This window comes from Alexandromys fortis, unplaced genomic scaffold (assembly GCF_014885135.2).
Source record: "Alexandromys fortis isolate MF-2015 unplaced genomic scaffold, M_Fortis_MF-2015_v1.1 scaffold_57, whole genome shotgun sequence".
Taxonomy (NCBI): Eukaryota; Metazoa; Chordata; class Mammalia; order Rodentia; family Cricetidae; genus Alexandromys; species Alexandromys fortis.
Window position 1 is genome coordinate 9,505,049 of NW_026067941.1, and position 20,324 is coordinate 9,525,372.

The following is a 20,324-nucleotide window of genomic DNA, read 5'->3' on the forward strand; positions in this document are numbered from 1 at the left end:
GATGTATCTGCACAGAGGACAGAGACATGTGAGAAAGAACCACATAGGAGCAATGCTCCTCCTGTCAGTCTGAGACCCATTATTTTATGGTTATCTATGTTTTACTTCAAGTTGTGGTGTTGGCATTATTGACCATAAGGTTTAAGATACATTGTATTCAGTTTTCCTAACCATAGTTTCCTATGTCACAATGGCAATTTCAAATGCAAAGCTGTCAGTTCCTAAGGGCTGTGAACTCAGAACTGGATGCTAGAGCCTTGACAGCTCCCAGCCTTTGTCCTCAGTTATGGGATCCTTTTCTCCATGTATGTTTGTGTTCACACACAGGCTGCTCCATGTCCACATGTTTCTCTGGCACCACCCTTCCGTCTTGCACTGGGCCTCTCGACTTTCCTTTTCCTTTCAGTTGTAGTCTCCTGTTATTAATTTGCTTTCTTCTGAGAACAGGCTTTTCCATCTAATGGGACCAAGTAGCCTAGGTGTCTGCCCTATGTTCTTCTCATCTTCGTTTGCTTCTGTGTCTTGCATGAATAAATCATTGACACAACTGGCAGAAGAAGCATCAGACCCTCCTCTTCCTAAGATGCTTATCCAAAGCACCGAGTCTGCCTGTTTATTTCTCTATGAGTTTTCTGATACACCTGTGAGCAGTGTGTACATTGTTGGGAGGTAGCTGCTCTTGATCTTCACTGTTTGCTGGACCTTTAACTCTTCCTTAACAATGGTCATAATTGAGGGACTGGAATTGTACTGGTGTGTGCTGTCGGGAAGTCCTAGTGTACAGGAAATGTGGGATGGGTGAGCTGATGATGAAGCTGACCTACATATGGTTTGTAAGGTACAGCTAAGTTCTAGAAACCCTGTTAGATGCAAGAATTTATCAACTAAGGTATCATTCTGGACACAAGCACAGAGTTTTCAATTTAAGTTTTAACCATACAAAGCCCATGATCCCCCTGAGCAGTCCATTCCATACAATGTAGCTGGTTTCCAAATTCTCGGAAGGTATATTGTTTATGATTTTTATCTTTATTCTTAAATCTTTTTCTAAAAAGTTAAGTATATTTTATTATATAAGTTCTGTTCAAACCATCACTGCACAACTGCCTGCTTCCTCTATGATATATTCATTTATGATACATTGATTATATTTTAATTTGACAGTTATACCGAGCTTATGTGGCCTTCCCAGACTTTTTCCGTAATTCCACTGCTGAGTGGTGGAAGCAGGAGATTCAAGAACTCTACACCAACCCACGGGACCCAGAAAAGAGCTTGAAGTTTGATGGCCTGTGGATTGTAAGTGTGTATAGATTTGTCTGTGTATGCCTGAGTATGGGTGTGTTTGTGTGTATGTGTGCTGTTTTTAGCATTTAAAGCCATAACGTTGGGCAAGGTGATAATCACTTTCAGAAAAAGATTTCAGACCTAGCAAAGTGCCAATCATCCAGTCAAACTTAGAATTGTCCTCAACATAGTGCATGGGAACCTGTCTGTTTTCCTGCTGCAAAATCTCCACTACAATTAGTGGGAGTTCCTTAAAGCATTGCTTGTCCTAATGGGAAAAATGAAATAATATAGCCAGTCATGTTCTGGTTATTTATATGTCTAGCCTGTGTTTTCCCAGTGTTTTTTGCTTCCCCTCTGTGCAGCATCTATAGGGATGCTAGATATTGAATGTGTGACCCCTTCTTTGTTCTTAATTGATGGAACTTAAGTGTCTTTAAAAACAATCCATATTCTCGCTATTTGTAGGATATGAATGAACCTTCCAGCTTTGTGAATGGGGCAGTTTCTCCTGGCTGCAGCAATGATACTCTGAACCATCCTCCCTACATGCCACGTAAGGACCGTGGGATCTCTTCACTTGATGCACAGTGGATGGGAGGAGATGAGCTCAGCATCCTGTAGTTACCCTGACCATCAAAGACACATCCTCACAATTATTGTGGTTAAATAGGGTCTAAGTAAAAAGCACATCATATTTCCAACTGGGGCTGTTAGAACGTTTCTTGAATTTGTCCAGAAATCACTCAAATGTGATAATGTCTCTGTGGTGTGATAACTTACAAAATTTCTTTTTCCACCAACATGTACTGTGAAGTGGATTCCCCTTTTCATGGACTTTAGAGTCATGCACATTTATAGCTTAGTTCCATTTACTATGCCCTTTCTGAGATGTGTGACCTTCCAGAGATATTACAAAATGTATGTGTCCTAAAGTATAGCAGGCATACAACACTATCCATTCACAGAAATATAAGAAGGATATGAAATAACTTCTGTATTAAAATATTATGGGACTGGAGGGGTGGATCAGCAGTTAAGAGTGATTACTATCCTAAGAGAGAACTCACGACAGGAGACTCAAAATCACTGGTAACTCCAACTCAAGAGTATTGGTTATCTTCTTCTCTTATTGTGGTTGCTGCATACATCCCTTCATTCTTATGCATACATACACGCACACACACAAATAAATAAATAAATAAATAAATAAATAAACAAACAAACGTAAGGCTTGTACTAAAACCTGCCCTATAGTGACCACTTGACAACCACCCGAACTCCATTTTCTTTAGTGAATTTGATACTGAAAATGCCTTCATCACATTGCTACTGAGAGAGTCTCTTGCTCTTAAATGCTAAAGAGGAGGGAAGTGGAACCCAGGTAGAGGTCTTTAGTCTTAGTATCTTCTAAGAAGAAATCAAGAATTAAGAGTCAAGACTAATCTTCACTGATGTTTCTTTATTTCCTCAGATTTGGAAGCCAGGGACAAGGGCCTGAGCAGCAAGACCCTGTGCATGGAGAGTGAGCAGATCCTTTCAGATGGCTCCCGGGTGCGGCATTATGATGTGCACAACCTGTACGGGTGGTCCCAGACCAGACCCACCTACGAGTGAGTGATCCTCTGCTTTCTCCAGCTGATGGCACTGTAGGGACAGTCAGTGATGGTTTATCTTCAATTTTCCATACTAAGGGCTGAAAAGTAATCTATAACTATAACTGTGTAGAGATTTGTATTTATTAAGCAAACATTCTATGAGCATGTGTCCACACACTGTGATTGATTATAATTGGAAGGAAGATTTAAACAAGATACCATCACTTCTTGTTTCCCCCAACCAGAGCTGTGCAGGAGGTGACAGGAGAGAGAGGGATCGTCATCACCCGCTCCACATTCCCCACTTCTGGACAATGGTCAGGACACTGGCTGGGAGACAACACAGCTGCTTGGGACCAGCTGGGGAAATCCATAATTGGTGTGTGGGTTTTGCCCAAGGCCCTATGTTTGCTGTGGGTAGAATGGGGAGTACGATCCTTGGTGAAGGGGGAGGAGGCAGAGAATGATGCCTGTCCTGACCCTGGTGCGTCTCTCCTTGCAGGCATGATGGAGTTCAGTCTCTTTGGCATCTCCTATGTAAGTGCTCTTGCATGCTCCTCCTCCCTAGAAAGATGGCAGCATCCTCAGAAAGCACCAAGAGCTGACTTTGCTTCTTGTTGTTTCAGACCGGAGCAGACATCTGTGGGTTCTTTCAAGATGCTGATTATGAGATGTGCATTCGCTGGATGCAGCTGGGCGCCTTTTACCCCTTCTCCAGGAACCACAACACCATTGGGACCAAGGTGGGATGTCAGCTTCCTCACCTCTGTTATGTCACTAGAAATGCTCCCTCGGCTGTTGAGAGCAATTCTGCTGCCTGTGTTTCCTGGTGAAAACTGCAAATCCATCACTTCTCTTGCTATATACCATAGTTTTAATATTGCTTTCATGACTTTTTCCTTAGGGAATATTTTTCATTATATCTTATGAAGTCTTATGATTTTTTTCTGGTAGAATTTTGTTGATATTTGCCAGTCAGTTAAGAATATTATAGGAGTACTAGTCATGTTATTCATTTTCTAATGTTTATGGCATATTCCATATGTATATGCAGTTCAAATAGGGTTTAATGACTCTTCTGTTTCTTCTTGTCTCTGGTGGACTTTAAACACTTTTCTTCTGCTCCTTTAGAGACAAGACCCTGTTGCCTGGAATTCAACCTTCGAGGATATTTCCAGAAGTGTGCTAGAGACCAGATACACCCTGTTGCCGTATCTCTACACCTTGATGTACAAGGCCCACATGGAGGGCAGCACGGTTGTGCGGCCTCTTCTCCATGAGTGAGTATCGAGCAGGAATCCTGTTGAATAATAAACAAGTTACTCATCATGTAGGGTGGAAATGGTTCCAAGAAACTTTTGCACATTGCAGTGACAGGTCTTTTTTGCATGAGCTCTCCAGAGAGAGTATCTTTATCCCTCCTTTTAGTGCAGTGTCATATACAACACTCACATTGTGTATACGGTATCTACTACTGAACTTACCAATTGAAAGCTCCTATCATACCTATTTTTCCCTATGAAGACTTCCCTACTCGGTGTGGGGATTGTGTTACTTGGACTCTGGCCAGCCCATCTTCATGTAACTTTAGAAGACAATCCAGGGAATGATGGCAAGGACTAGCGTATTATTTCAGTACAGTGGACATGGTGAAGAAATGGAAGATACTTTGTGTCAGATAATATATTTCTGAAGTTTTAAGAGTACAGCATGTGGGAAATGGTGTCTATGTGATCCTTGTCACCCAGTGAAATATAAGGAAGGTATGGGGTATAGCTTGATTTCTGACATGGAACCGAACTTGAGAACTTCCTTGAGGCCTTGTTCTGAGGCCCCGTTGGGGTCAGATTGGCACCTTCATTTCCTTTTCCAGGTTTCTGTCAGACCGGGAGACCTGGAATATAGACAGACAGTTCCTGCTGGGTCCAGCCTTCCTGGTCAGCCCTGTGCTGGAGGCTGTGAGTATGGAGACCAGAGGGAGTAAGGAGTCCATGTAGGGCTGGGTGCCTGGGGTCATGCAGAGTCTGGTGTGAAGGGATTAGGAGGCATTGTGTCCTACTCTACGTTTGTCTCCCTGGTCCTTCTGATCCTATGTTCCATGTCTTATGTGTTCTGCCTTTAAACCTTTAATGTCTGCCTAATGTTTCAAGGAATAACATTGTCATGTGTTTAAGGATGTAATTATTTCTCCATTAGCCAAGTAAGGTATGCAGGGCCAAGTTCAGGAAGTGTAAAGATTCCTGTGACTCTTAGCTACAATTAACTGCGAATCTATTTGCAGCAGTCTTTGTCATTCTTTTTAAATCTCCACTATTTATTTTGATAAAATGAACACATGAGATTAACACTCCTCACATATTTTTCAGTCTACACAATTGTCTTCTGCTCTATAGTCACCATTGCCTGTTCATTTCTTTAGGGAGGGGATGAAAACTTCTATAAAAGAGTGGTGTCTGGTTTTTCTCCAAAGTCTAGTAACCTGAGGGGCTTTGTGAAAGCACTTAGTTTTGGTAGGCTCATTTCTGTGGCTGGAAAAGGAGGATCTTCATCACTGATAACATAAGAGAGAAGAAGTAATTTTGTCAATTCTGTTAGCTTATTATTATTTTAACTCCTCACCAGTGTATACTGGTCACTGTGTCCTCCTCCATAGAGTCTATGTTCACACTTCCTTTGTATTTTATTTCAGGATGCCAGAGATGTCACTGCATATTTCCCCAAAGCCCACTGGTATGACTATCCCACGGTGAGTTTTTCTTCATATTTGTACAGTCATAAGAAAGTGGTAGCATACAGAGTGTCTGGAGATGATAGATACCGAGCTCATGCCTTTTCTGGAAAACACCTTTTATAGTCTTGAATGGTCACTTCACACTTTGTGGCCTCATTTCCTAACTTCTGACCAGTCACCCTTTAGTGGCACATAAAATATCTCACTGGTACCAGGCTTGCTGGGCGTCTTTGTGTGTGAGTTTGGAGCTTTGTCTTAATATCATTACACTGGGGTAGACACCAGTGAACTCTGGAAATCATCCTGTTGACTTCAATTTTCTTTGTATAAGTTCTTAATCGTAGAGGTCTTTTCTCTCTCCATTTTATTAAAAGGCCCCTCTTTGGGGCTGGAGACATGGCCCAAAATATGGTCGTGCTAGAACATAAGTCTGGTGTCTGGAGTTAGGTTTCAAGATCCCATGTGGTAGAGGAGGGAAGAAATGAGTTGTGCTCTGATCTACACACACACACACACACACACACACACACACACACACACACACCACACCCTAACACGTGCATGAACACACCCTCCCCGCTCTAAATAAATAGGTGGGCAGATAGACAAATAGATAGATAGAAAGATAGATAAGATGTAAAAGCCAGCCTTTGTATTTTGTAAACTTAAGGGGAATTCCTCTTTATCAATACCCAAGAGTAACAGTTATGAGACTTATATAAACATGTAAAACACATAGAGACATACAGTGCATCACTTGGATGCCCGAAGTGTTTACATGCATTTATTGATGAGAAGTCAACAAGAAGCTCTTTGTGATATATTTCTGGGCTAGTGCAACCTAAGGGTCCAGCTGAAAGGACAGGGTTTTAGAGGTTTGCTGCCCTCTAACAAAAGAAGAAGGAAGTGGCAGGCCAAAGTCAGAGCATGTGTCAGTCCCTTGGGTGACAACCCCAGGGGATTGGAGAAAGACTGGGTGACAGCTGTGTGAAGAAGAGTGAGTTGATTTCCTTCTCTTTGTCTTGGAGGCAGCTGGACCCTCCTCCACTTGTTTGTTATTGGCTCATTCTGCTTTTAGGGTGAGGATGCCCTACTGCCTTCTTAGTAAACCACAGTCAGCAGAAGTGGTCCTCGTATTGTCTGAATTTCATGCTAACTGCTTTATCCCTTCCCAGTGAGACCTTCTGGGTGTGTTTGGGGTTTCTGATATAGGGTATGGACTAGGGTTAAGTAAGGAGAAGCACAGGACACACAATTTAAGGAGGTCCTGTGCTGTAAGGCTGGCCCTGGCTTTACATGGTTTTGAGAGCATAGACCACCTTAAAATTTGCACCCTAGGCAACTGGTTAGCCTGTCCTAGTAGTTGACCTTACCTAGTAAAATGCTCAAAACGTTGAGCACTAGATGTAGAAACACTGAACACACAGCCTCATGTAGCTGGGCAGGTAATCAGTACCAGGGTTTGTTTATCTTAAGTACTGGCACAAAAGTAAATGACTATATGTGTCACATTTTAAAATTGAAATATGAAGGCTAACAAGAGTTTCCTGGACTAGTTACTTTATTTATGGCTTTTAAATAGATGCTAGTTTCAGATAAAGGTGAGGTAAAAGTTAGCCTGCAGAGGCAAAAGTTAATTGAGCAAGCTGTTCAGAGAAAAAGAAAAAGAATTAAATAGTATTTAAGTAAAACAAACTTTAAATGGTTGAAATTACTGAGAAAATGCTGCCTTAGTATTATTCACAACCTACAGTGTTTCTCTTTTTTTTTCTTTCCTTTTTTGGGTGGGGGTCAGCGATAGCTAAAGACTTGTGTCACCTATTTAAACTTTCTACTTCATGTTTTATTGGATGGCAACCAGACAGAGCCCATATAAATACTCCTTACCTCTTAAAGCAACAACATTCAAAAACCTGCCAGAGGACAACTGCAATGTCTCATGGTCATTGTGGGATGAGTAATGGAGCTGCTAGTAGCTTGTAGCCAACAGACATCAACTCTGATACTTTATATCAAAGGCATAGGGCAGCCTCATCACAAGAAGGAGTTATCTGTCACAAATATCAATGGAGCAAAGTCAAGGAGATAGAAGTCCTGCTGAGTTTGAGGCAGTGTAGAAAGGTTTGTGGCTGTGCAGCAGGTTAGACTGCACCTCACACAAAAGAGACTTGACAAAAGTGTCAAGAATATATAGTTGGCTATATTCTGATAAGGATATGAAAACAGTACTATTTAATTGGACAAAGGTTTCCTAGGAAACAGCAGTCAGAAGTGTTGGTTACCTAGTAGGTCTATGAGTGAATGTGTGAAGAAATGGGAATGTGTGGTTTCGTGGGGAAAGGGAGGTCTAGTACTGCCCTTGGCAGAAATGTTTCAGGAACTAAGAAAGAATAGCAGTATTGCTCAATGTCACCCAAATTAGAAACAGCGTGTGCAGTGAGGATGGTTGGGATCCACAGAAAGACCTCATTTAGTATGTGCTGTAACTCTCCCCCGTATTTCTACTCCCCATAACGTCAGGGATTCTAATAGGCTCTTAATGCTTTAAATATTTCAAGCCTTAACAGAACAGAGGGGATCAAAGTGTGATAATGACCTATGTTGAATGATGATGACCGAGCAGATTGTTCAGGGTCTATTGGGTCTTCAGGCATGTGTGCGTTCCTTCTCTCATCATCTCTTCTCCTGCCACAGGGTGCAGATATTAATTCAACAGGAGAGTGGAAGACCTTGCCTGCCCCTCTTGAGCACATCAATCTTCACATCCGTGGAGGTTACATTTTGCCATGGCAACAACATGCCCAGAACACACAGTTAAGGTGAGTGATGAGACTTGGCCTCTGCTTTGCATACCGTGATCTCATCCTTTTATGGGGAAAGCCATTTTACATCAGGTGTGACTCTCAAGGTCAAATGCAGTTTCCCAAGCATCTGTTGTTCTGCTCTATGTCAATGTGCTTTGCTCCTTTCCACAAATGGGCACTTAGTTCGTATCTGTGACCAGAGTGTGCTAAAACAGCAGGTGGAATGTGGTGAGGAAGGCTGCTGGCTTCTTTTGCCTTTGTGTGTTAGTGTGTGCTCATGCATGTGTGATCACACTCTGCCTTTTGATTTTCCTTGTACTTTTCTTGAGAAGCTGTAGACGAGTCCAACACCCTGATGGACATGGAGAAATCGTCCCTGCTCCACCACCCAGTTTTCAGGATGCTGACAGCTGTACAGTCAGTCTCCTGCTGTGCAGTCTTCCTCCTGCTGTGCACTCAGTCTCCTGCTTTTCCCAGGGCGGATGCAGTTTTAGTTCTGAAAGTCTCATGACTTGGGAAAGATTCAGTCTGGTCCACTTGTTCCTCTCTTGTCCAGGTCTGACTGTTATCCCATGTTTGCTGCTCTTACCCCACTTGTCCCCATTTCTAGATTAGCATCACTGATAGGTCCTTTTAATACTCTAGTTTACCAATTTTACCCCCACCCTACTGAGGCATTTCTTTGTAGTGATTCAAAATGGGATTCAAGAGCATAAACTCATGTTTCCAGAACATCAATTTCTCTTTGTTACTTTTTATTCTACTAAAGAGTTTCACATTGGCGCCAATGTTTTCCTGAAACTATTAGCATATTTATTTACCACAGACAGGTTTATTAGAAGGGTGGACACCTATCTTTTTCTTTGAACATCCCTAACTGCTTTAATTATTCCAATTACCAACGTTAAAGAAAGGTGTCTAATTCAATGCCAGTTTGCTTTTTCATTCCCTTTTTACTGCTATTCTCTTTTCTGTACACCCATATCAATTGCTTTTGCAAAAATAAGAATTTTATTTTTTTGTGTCCTTGAAGTCCAAAATCCTTCAAAGTCCTTGCACTTTCCCAGTGTGTTTTCAAGTTGAGCACTTGTACTTTATGCAGGCTTTTTGATTTTAACTTTCCTTTTATATATTCTTTGTGCCTCTCACATCATGCCTCCAGTCCTACCCTTCTTCCTCCTCACCCAAGAATAAAACAAAATAAAATTTAATAGATACAAGGAAAAAAGGAAGACAATGAAAATGACACAAAAGGGAGGAGAGAGGGTAAAATCTCACCATGGAGGCTGCAGTGTGACACAGTAGTCATGTAGCAAACCCCTCTATCCATACATTTTTACATCATGCAGTGTCTTGATAACCATATCGATCAGTTATGTCCCAGACATGACAGTCTGCAAATATAACCAACTCAGCAACTGCATTCAGGCATCTTCTCCCATTGCTCTTCATGCTGGGTCAGTCTGTGAGGCAAACTATCAAGTATTTACCGCCCCATCCCATAGTTCATTTCACCCTCAATTTCCTACTAAATTATTATTACATATTATTAGTCTACATTAATTGTACAAATCAATCACTGACACACTTCTTTTTATCCATATGTAATGCATTGATCATGTTCATCAACTGGTTCCCCCCACAAAAACCTTTTTTTAGCCATCCTTCAGTACTTCTACCTTGGTACCCATCTCAGGCTCTAATCATGCCTCTTCAATCCATCAAATTTTTTTGTTTGTTTATTTGTGGATTTTATTGATAATAGGAAATATGAAATGAAAACATGACATTACATGTCCAGCTTATTAGGCGTAACACGGTGTCTCTCATGTCTGATTTTCTGGGCATCTTTGTGATTTAGCTCACTGTGTGTATTCCTGTGTTGTTTCTGTCTCTTATGAGTGTTGATTTCTCCCTTGCAAGCCTACCAATCTTTTACATAGTAGTATAAATTCCATACTTTAGTGTGCACGTCCGCTGAATTGTTATCACACTTCTGTTAGTGTCTCTGCACTCTCTGATCTCTTATTTGTGTCACTTTTCACTCTCTAATTTGGTTGCCTGTCAAGTGTGTTGAATGTGTTATATTACTGAGATTTAGCATTGTGCGGATTTATATTTATACTTATTGGCATTTTAGCAATGATAGCTCTATCTCTGAACTATAAAGGAAATAAGCTGATTTTGTTGATAGTGGAGTCTGATCAAGTAGTAGAAGGTTGACCTGGAGCAAATACAATAGAAAACCTCAGGTCAGTGATGGGCACATGAGAAATAAGCATGAAGCTGCTGTCCGATGTTTTGTTTGGTTTAGTTATTCCGAAAGAAAAGAACAGACATTAAATTAAGTAAAATTAATCAGCAGGCATAGTGGTATATAATAGAATTAGCATTTGAGTGGCAGAGGCAGGTGGGATCATGAGTTAGTAACCAGCCTGGGCCAGGGAGCCAGTTCTAAGCCAGTCTGAGCTGCTTGTCTCAAAAACAAACCAATGACCCCAGAAAAAGCCACCCATTATAGAGTTACCATTATATGGGTAACCCCTATTTTATGTGTTTCTGAGTAAAAATTTCCATAGTAAAGAAAACATATCTACTGGCAGCAGCTGATATAGTCCTTATTGTGTGGTCTCTGTATGACCTTGGCCACAGCACCACTGTCTAAGGCTCCACCCTGTTTCATAGTCTACGTTCTGTGTATCAGCATAGCCCCAGCATCCACTGTCGCTGATGTTTAAACCCTGACTTCTTGTTTGTTACATATGTTGCTGAGGTTTGGGATATTTCTTTCCTGTGACAGTGATACTGGAGAAAGTGCCTTCTAGCGTTCTTGCCCCTGTCTCTGAAGGGAAGAAGTCACCCATGACTTTACCTGTCTGTCCTTTGCCCATGTGAAAACTGGTGGCAATATCTTCTAAAATACATTGAACCCTTAGGACTAATGCCTTGTGTAAATCTTGTTCCCCACAGCCGGAAGAACCCTCTTGGCCTTCTCATTGCCCTGGATGAAAACAAAGAAGCAAGAGGAGAGCTGTTCTGGGATGATGGGCAGTCAAAGGGTGAGTGCTGCGAGAGGGCGTGGCCATGGTAGGACACTCTGTCCTTTCACCCCTGCTGGCCATTCAGCTGTTCATGAGATCTCACCTGGCATCTTAGAGCATCCTCCTAGAGAAAACATAGACTTCTGGTTGTACTCGTCAGAGACCATGCTAGATGAGGAGGAGAACTTCTCTGTCTTTTTCTTTGCCTCATAGAATGAGGATCGAGAGCTTCTCTCTCTTTTTTTCTGTTGTCTCTCTCTTTCTGAATATTCTCCTTTGTTACTCATATTTAACAGGCTCTCATTTCATTGTTAAAGGACACCTGAATGACATATTTTGAAGACTGTTCCTGTAATTCATTATCATTATAAATATCTTCCCCATGAGTCCTTGTGGAAAAACTGTTGATGATGTGGAAGTCATAGCCATGGCAGGGAGGCAGTGAGCACACACAGTCCTAATCATGTGCATTATATACCTTAGCAACTCTTTTCCTTCCTTCCTTTCTTTCTTTCTTTCTTTCTTTCTTTCTTTCTTTCTTTCTTTCTTTCTTTCCCTCCCCTTCCTTCCTTCCTTCCTTCCTTCCTTCCTTCCTTCCTTCCTTCCTTCCTTCCTTCCTTCCTTCCTTCATTCTTTCCTTCCTTCCATCTCTACTGCACTAAGAATTCTCATGACTCTAACTTGAGAAATAGATTGCCGTGAGATGACTGCCTCTGGAGGTCTGAAAAGGATTCTTTCATGGTTAGAGCATTAAGTAGAGGAAAAGTGTGTGGCTATGCAGTGTATGCACTCATATAATCATTGTAAAATGGTTACCATAGCATTAACTGATGCTTTCATCACCACTAATGGCAACATTGGCTCTCTAGAACTTGTTCTTATCATGGTTCATAGGACTTGAGCAGATTTTCCACATTTACCCTCCCTCCTGACCATGAATTATCCTGTTCCTTCCTCTGTTTATACAAGTACAGCCCCTGTGTAGAGACCCTATGTTGATTTTCTTTTGCTATCTCAGCAACTTCTCCTAGTGGAATATGAGCCAGATTCATCTCTGTTCTCACAACACAGGACTTCCTTCTTCTTTAATATTACAGAAAACTCCATTGTAAACATGCCTTGTAATTCTTTTATTCATTCATCTGCTAACAGATATGTTTGCTGTTTCCCCATCTTAGCTATTGTGAAAAATGGACACTATACTTAAGAGCAACCTCTTAGGAGGACATATAAGGGACAGCTTCTTGGATATTGAGCATGGTATTGTAATTTTAAGAATGACATCATCCAAAGGAAATGAAACAGTGTGTCACAGAGGTGCTGGGCATCTCTCCTATTCACTGTGGTCTTGGCTGTACTAGTGAGGATCTGGAAGCAGCCGAAGTATCTGAAGAAGTTGTGATTGACAGTTCTAGTGCAGTGTTCTTCAGTTATGAGAAGAAAGAGCAGTCAGTTTTTAGGACAGGAGGTGAAGCTCATCTTCTGTGGGCACAGGCCAGGCTGACATCTCTTTCTTCTTTCAGATACTGTGACTATGAGCACTTACCTCTTCAGTGAATTTTCTGTTACCCAAGTGAGTGCATATTTTTATGAACACTGTATGTGATTTTGTCTGAAGATGACTATATATGTTCTACTATGTGTATCTAACTGTATTTATTTAAATTCCAGCATTTATGTGGGTGAATATACTGCTATTTATAGCTTAATATGGAATAATTGCATCAGCTGTATTCATCAAGGTGTCAACAGTGAAAAGATAATGAGTTAGTGTTGTAAAAGATAATTTTCTGAGAATTAAAACTGTTTCCTTATCTCTCACCATTGACATTATAAAAATAAATTTGTGTGCCCATTAGCTAATATTGAAATAGAGGTCTTTGGGGAAGGTTGAGTGTGTAGTCTAGGATGGGGATTTGAGAAGCTGGGGAAACCAAGTGTTTTTATAATTTGTTCATCATTATACTTGATGTGTTTCAGAACCAATTAAATGTGACAATTTCAAGTGCAAACTACAAGGATCCCAATAACTTAGCATTCCAGGAAATTAAAATCTTTGGGACGGAGGCAATTTACAATGTTAGAGTGAAACAGAATGGTGTCCTTAGTCCAATGTCTCCACAAATCGCTTACAATCCAAACCTGAAGGTAAGAATTCATCCTGGGAGGGTGACTTTCATGAACCTCCATGGTGACTTATTATCACGTCTTGCTAAGATTACATGGGTTGTTGAAGAATAAGAGCCATCTGAGGCCCAACAGTGATGTTGGAGTATGGAAGAAGAAGGTAAAAATGTAGAGACAGTCTGAGGCACCATGCCTCCAGTTTTTCCATCCTTATTTCTTCCCTCTCAGTGATTGGTTTTCTTTAACTGAATATGGGAACAAGGTCCGATGGATGGGATCTGAAAGTTGATGGTTTGTACTCCAAGGTGAAAGCAGAGATAGAGAGCTTATGAATAAAATATTTTAATTGTTTTTGTTTATTTAATGTTTAATGCTTCTTTCCATTGTTAAGCTCTGTTGAGAAGGGTATATGACTCTAACATACACTTGCAGGAAATAGTTTATGAAGATGATGGTGTTGCTAACTAACTTAGATGATGACTAGATTCTGGGAGATGTGATGAGACCCAGCTTTTCTGTAAGATTTGTATTCAATTCCTCTTCCTTCACACTGTGAGGGACATCTTTCAGTCAGATCTCAGGACTTATATTGAGGAGTCTTATGGAATTGGAGCTGCTCAATCAACACAGTTTTAGGATCTTTTGAATTAGGGAAATGAATCCACTGAGACTTCTACTAAATGGCGTATTGATGATATTTTTGTCATCACAGTGTGTACAGAATAAACATGTGTTATGAAGTTATAAATAAATAGTAATGTGCTTGGTTGTGTCTGGGGCAAAGTGTAAGACAGCTGGAAGGTGCATTAGTGAAAATGATCTTTGTTCTTGATAGAAAATAAGATAGTTAACACATCACCAAAGAACTCTTTATTCTTTGAATCAGAGTGGTGAGAGACACAATTCACGTACATGAAAATATATGAAAGAATGAAGAAGTGTAAATCCACATTGGCAAGATATTTTGCATTGGTCTTATTTGATACTCAAGGCTTAATGCAGTATTTGAGGTCAACTTTGTAGAAGACATGGATAGAACAGGACCTTGAAAGACAGAATTTCATGAAGATTGAGAGATGGTTCAATGTCTCAATTCAGTGAATAGCACTGAATGCTCTTCTAGAGGTCCCTGGTTTGAAACCCAGCACACACACATTGGCTTACAAACATCTGTAACTGCAGTACCAGGAGAACCAATGCCACTTCTGCCTTCTGGGGCCACACACATAATCATAGATAAATGTGTATGCAGAACACCCATGTACATAAAATAATGCTGGATGTATCAGCTTTACAAAAAGTCTGAGATAGAAAACAGATTGTAGTATTTTCTGTAATCAAAAGTTCAAAGTTGAAGACTTGTTGAAATTGATTTTGAATTTGAACTTCGTCAGATCTAAGGTCTGTCTTGTCTAACGAATGGAAGTGGCTGCTTGGATCCAGTCACAATATCCTAATTCTAGGAGAGATGAAAAAGGGAAACAAAATAAGCAAAAAAAAAAGATAAGAAAGGTGGAAAAAGAAGAAAGCAGAGACAAAGCTGATGGGACATGCCTTCTAGCAAGAAAGAAACCTTGGCCCAACATTGAACTCAAATCTACTTTTCTGGCCACGAGTATGCTACAGACATTACAGTTTCACATAATAATTGGAGGAATATGATATTTAAATCTTAACTTAAAAAGCACATTTCAAACTAATAAGACAGCTGCCAATGTGTTCAGAAAGGGCCTTGTTTTCCTAGACAGCATTTGTCTTGGTGATGCTCTCCAAGCTGAACTATTCTTGACAGGCCAGTCAAGTGGTTCAGAAGTCAAATATTATCTGTCTTTAATTCAGTATCTGGCTAAGGTCTCATTCATATTTAGAAATAAGGTTCTTAGAGTAAGGGAAAACTGTTCTTATTTGAGAGGATCTCTGGCACCCAATTAAGGAAGTCATATTCAATTCTCTAAGGTCCTGACAATGATCCTTGAATCAAGGCCTCTTTGGAGCCTGTAGTGGAGGGTGAGGATTGGTGGGACAGGAAAGACTGGCCAGTGTCCACTGGAAGAACACTAAGAAAAGGACAGTGACACCTAGAAAGTGACAGAATGCTCCAGATACGTGAATGCATTAGTCATGCAGGTGCTGTGTAAGAAACTTCAAATAAAAGAAGAATAGGAAAAATTAGAATGGAATGCTGCAGTTGAAAGCAAATGCAATATGTGTAGCTTCAAATGTGGGTTTCTGGCCTTGGGATATGATGAGACTGTGTGTTGTAAATGAATATTTATATAATGATATATCCTAGTCCCCATTCTTACACTTAGTTGATAAGTTTTAGGTTACAATAATTCAGAAAACTCATGTAAGGTTCCATGAAAACTGCTATATCAAAAGGCCTGTGACTCATATTGTCCCATTCTCTAAGCATTCCACACCAGAGGGGTCATGATGTGGAGAGGTGATGAAAAAGAAAAATAGCTTAATTTGGGAAGAGGGGGAGAAAGCCTTTCTGACAAAATGAATAGGAGTCAAATGGTTCAGAGAAGGGATTTTAAAAAACTGTGATCATATGTTTTTTTCTTGGATTATGTCTTTCTACTATGTTATATGTAAGGTTTTTATAGAATACTGGTATTTTCCTTTGCTGCAATCTCTTATCCCATACATACATACATCTATACAATTAAAAATTGTAGTTTGTTCTATCATCATAAAAAAAAAAACAGGTCCTAAGGATAGACTAAAAATGACATTTATACTTGATTAACATTAAAGGTTAAGGTCTGAAAGACCTTTGTCCTGAGGATGAATTTGCTTTCCTTCAGGTTGCCACCATCACAGATATCCGTCTCGTGCTGGGAGAAGCATATACAGTGGAGTGGGACCTTATGGAGGACCAGGAGAAGATAGACTGCTATCCAGATGAGCAGGGTGCTTCTGAGGCCAACTGCATTGCCCGTGGCTGCATCTGGGAGGTGAGTGTGCTGAGGACGTTTGTGGAAATGGGAAACTCTTGAAATGCAACCTACAATGTCTTTAGTTCAGCCATGTACCTTCAGATTTATTAAACTTCATGAAAAAAAAAAGACTTTAGAAGAGACTAATTTAGATTGAAGAGTGGAACAGGTAAGAAGGGGGTATTTATGTGTTATTTATAGTTGAGGAATTTAGAGTCATGCTTAATTTAATTGTTATAGGCATGAGTGAATGAAGTGATGGCTTCCTCCATATAAACTGACTTTTCTCATCTATTTTGTAACTCCAGATCTCTGCCAATTCCTTTCTTTGCAGGAATCCAGCTCTTCTGGGGTCCCTTATTGCTACTTTGTCAATCAGCTGTACTCAGTCAGCAATGTTCAGTATGGCCCAAATGAGGTCACAGCCGACATCTCCCTGAAGGCTTCTCTTTCTAACAACGCCTTTCCCTCTACCCCCGTGAATCCACTAAAAGTGCGAGTGATCTACCACAAGAATGACATGCTGCAGTTTAAGGTAAGTGCAGTGTGTGCAGTCAGGTGTGGGCGGGGCCTTTCCAGGTCCATTGCCCTTTGCAATCGTGTGATACAGCATTCCAAAACCAAGTTTTATTTAATTTTTAGTAAAATACTCTAGAACAGCATTGTCATGAAGAGAACAATGGAATGACTAGTAGAGTATAAAAACATTTAATTTCGAATTCGAGAGAATCAATGTGTCTAAAGGAATGTTTGGGAGAACAAAACATGAAGAGGGGGCAGAGGAGGCTACTAGGAAGGTTGGGCAGCTGTGGATGAGTTTGCTCCAGAGAGAATAAGGGAGGCTTGGAATAGCAGATGTTTTTGAGACCTTGAGACCATCTTGGTCATTCATATCAGCTACAAGAAGGAGATGTCTGAGGATTGACCATCGTGTTCCTAGGTTTCGTGTCTGTGTGTGGATGGTAGTGATAATAGATTTGTGATTGACAATAGACGAGTAGGAATATAATTAAAAAATAAAAGTGATTTCTTTTCCTTCCATGGTTTAATTAAGCAAAGGAACTGGGGGTGAACTAGCTATCCTCTTTGTTCTTTCCTGATTAAACTGGGAGCTGCCCTGAAACAAGGGTTTGTCCTCCACCATGGTGGTATTGGGATCCCACAGAGAGGCTGCTCTCCAGTGAGTGCTCATGGTGCTGGAAGAACACAAGGCAGTGATCAGGGCAGACTGGCTTTGCCTAGACCACTCTTAGAGTCTGAGCTCAGTCTGGACTTGAGTTCTCCAGCTTCTGCTGTGATGTTTTCTGTGTGTCCTCACCAAAGTGGAGTTGGTCGGGTGTGCAGCCTCAGCTCACACTCACTAACCATGAATCTATGCAGTGGTTCTCTCCTCCATACACATGTCTTTCTGGACCACTTTATACTCTAGGTCTTCGTCTGTGTTGTTTCTTTACCAGAATCACTTGCTTGCAATTTGTGCTGGGTTTTTTTGATGCTTAACTTTTAAGATTCAGCCTGTATTTCTTCTATGAAACCATCTCGCTGTTCCTTCCCTGTAATGTCAAAGCCCTTCTGCAGAGTTCATGTCAGCTCGCATCCCTCAGGAATGCTGAATTCTTCTTTCCTAGTTCCCATGAATTCCTGAGCTTTTGTGACATTAACCTTGGATTATCAGTTCCTATCTCTACTGTGATTACTGTTTTATCAACAGTAGTATGTGGATCCTTAATTTATTCAGCTTCATTTCATTTTCACAAGGGATATTTTAAATCAGAGAAACTTAGTTGTTATTCAATGTCAAAGTTTTCCGGTCTCCTTATACACATACATCCACACGCAGAACATATGTTTGTAAATACCATACCAATTTCAGAATGATTATTCTTGTTGACAGTGGTATTGAAATGGATGAAGGAATTTTCTAAAACACATAATATTGAGACCTGACTCAGATCAAGCTATTTACCAAAACCTTGTTCTCTGCTGTGTTGGTTAAGTCCTGTACTATGAGGAAAAAGGAGACCAAACAAACAGGCTCTAGACTCTGCCAGCCATGCTAAAAGAGTGTACTGAGACATTCATAACTAGAGGACAATTCTTTTGACATGACTGCTAATTGTGAATATTCACATGACTGATGTCGTGTTTTGATGTATTTACATATTATAGATTGATCAATTCAATATAGTTAGGATATATGGTATTTCAATTATCTATTATTTTGAACAGTGTGAAATAAACATGTTCACAAGTTATTTTGAATTCTATTTTTAGTTATGCAATTATATTATCAATTGTTAATTATGATTACTGTCAGCTTGCTAGGAAAATATCATAATGTATTTGCCATATTTTTGTCTTTTAAAATATTATCTCCTTTGGCCTAGATCTACGATCCCAGTCACAGTCGGTATGAAGTCCCAGTACCTCTGAACATCCCCAATGACCCAATCAGCACCGAGGAAGGCCGTCTCTATGATGTCACCATCAAGGAGAACCCATTTGGGATTGAAATTCGCAGGAAGAGTACAGGCACTGTAATGTGAGTGGGTCCTGGTCTGATTCAGAATCCTGCTCTCTTAAACATTACTCACCAGGACCATTGTCCTTGTAGACATCCTGGCTCAAAATGTCATATTACCCTTGTTGAGATCCGTGATATATTTATTACCTTCTATGACTGTGATTTAAAAAGAAAACATTACAAGGCAACTTACAGAAGCGTTTATTTGCGTTTACGACTTTGGAAGTATGAGTGTGGTGTGGATGCAGGCAGTAGACACGGCAGCAGGAACAGATGATATTTCACATCTTGAGCTCCAAACAGGAAGCAGAAAGTAAACTGGGAATGGTGTGAGCTTTGAGCTCCAAAGGCTATCTTTAGTGACATGCTTCTGCGAACAAGGAGACAGCTCCCATGTGTCCCCAAGTAGTGCCCAAATAGCTTCCAAATGTTGAAATACCAGGGACTATGAGGGTTAGCTCCTCTAACCACCATATGAGGAAGTGTTTTCTCTTCTTAGAGGAAATACTTACCATTCTGAGAGTCATTACTAAGGCAGTTATTGGTTCTTAGGAATTATTGAACAAGTATCTACTGAGTTCCTTTTGTATATCAGGTTCTCCTTTAATACTGTCGTCAGAAACAGATGTGGAATTTCTTCCATTAAACAAAGTTAAATTATACACTGAAGAGAAATTTGATATACTGATAACTGCTATGCTCAAAAAATAGGGATATCAGATTATTTCCTAATTTAGACACCGTAATGTGAGTTTGTAACTCTAGGAAAGAGGTGACGTTTGAAATGGTACCTAGATTAGGAGAAATTCAACAGAGAGTTCTGGAAAAGGAACATCTGTGAACGAATAAGTCATGAGTTGGAGGGAATTTATCTTTACAATAGATGTTACCCTGAGGTAATGGCTAGGATGGATGTAGGAGACAAAGCAGGCACAGGAGATAGGATTGAGAACAGGAAGAGCCCTGCAGGGTCCTCAGATGCTCTCAGGACAGATGAGTGTGCATGTGAGCAGGGGTGTGAGCTGGTGTGAGGTGCTCATATCACGGCCCTGGATACATGGAGGAAGTGGACATCAGGGGTCAGGAGCAGAAGGAACAGTGAGTTTGGAGTGGTAAGGTGAAAAAAGTCACTGGATCTGGGACTGTGGACAGCAGTAAAGGGAAGCAGTGGTGCAGAGCAGGAGAATTGATGGAGACTTGGGCCTTAGCCATGGTGACTGTTTATTTAGCCACTAACTTACTAGTTTTGTTTGAGAGAGACTCCAGT

The 20,324-nt window shown here is 40.5% G+C and overlaps 1 protein-coding gene across 15 annotated transcripts in view; it reads left to right on the forward strand.

The window, feature by feature from the left end:
- Mgam (maltase-glucoamylase) overlaps window positions 1-20,324 on the forward strand; it is a 240,025-nt gene that overhangs the window by 70,426 nt on the left and 149,275 nt on the right. For all 15 annotated transcript variants that reach the window (XR_007592850.1, XM_050148095.1, XM_050148104.1 and 12 more), the window contains exons 35-50: window positions 1,165-1,299; window positions 1,756-1,843; window positions 2,762-2,900; window positions 3,131-3,264; window positions 3,388-3,422; window positions 3,512-3,628; window positions 4,017-4,165; window positions 4,759-4,843; window positions 5,575-5,631; window positions 8,311-8,435; window positions 11,391-11,479; window positions 12,985-13,034; window positions 13,442-13,609; window positions 16,402-16,551; window positions 16,868-17,068; window positions 18,921-19,075. Coding sequence is in view for 14 of the 15 variants with exons in the window: in XM_050148095.1 (XP_050004052.1) it covers window positions 1,165-1,299; window positions 1,756-1,843; window positions 2,762-2,900; window positions 3,131-3,264; window positions 3,388-3,422; window positions 3,512-3,628; window positions 4,017-4,165; window positions 4,759-4,843; window positions 5,575-5,631; window positions 8,311-8,435; window positions 11,391-11,479; window positions 12,985-13,034; window positions 13,442-13,609; window positions 16,402-16,551; window positions 16,868-17,068; window positions 18,921-19,075 (1,877 nt within the window). In the remaining variant the exon portion in view is untranslated. The remainder of the gene's footprint in view (window positions 1-1,164; window positions 1,300-1,755; window positions 1,844-2,761; window positions 2,901-3,130; window positions 3,265-3,387; window positions 3,423-3,511; window positions 3,629-4,016; window positions 4,166-4,758; window positions 4,844-5,574; window positions 5,632-8,310; window positions 8,436-11,390; window positions 11,480-12,984; window positions 13,035-13,441; window positions 13,610-16,401; window positions 16,552-16,867; window positions 17,069-18,920; window positions 19,076-20,324) is intronic.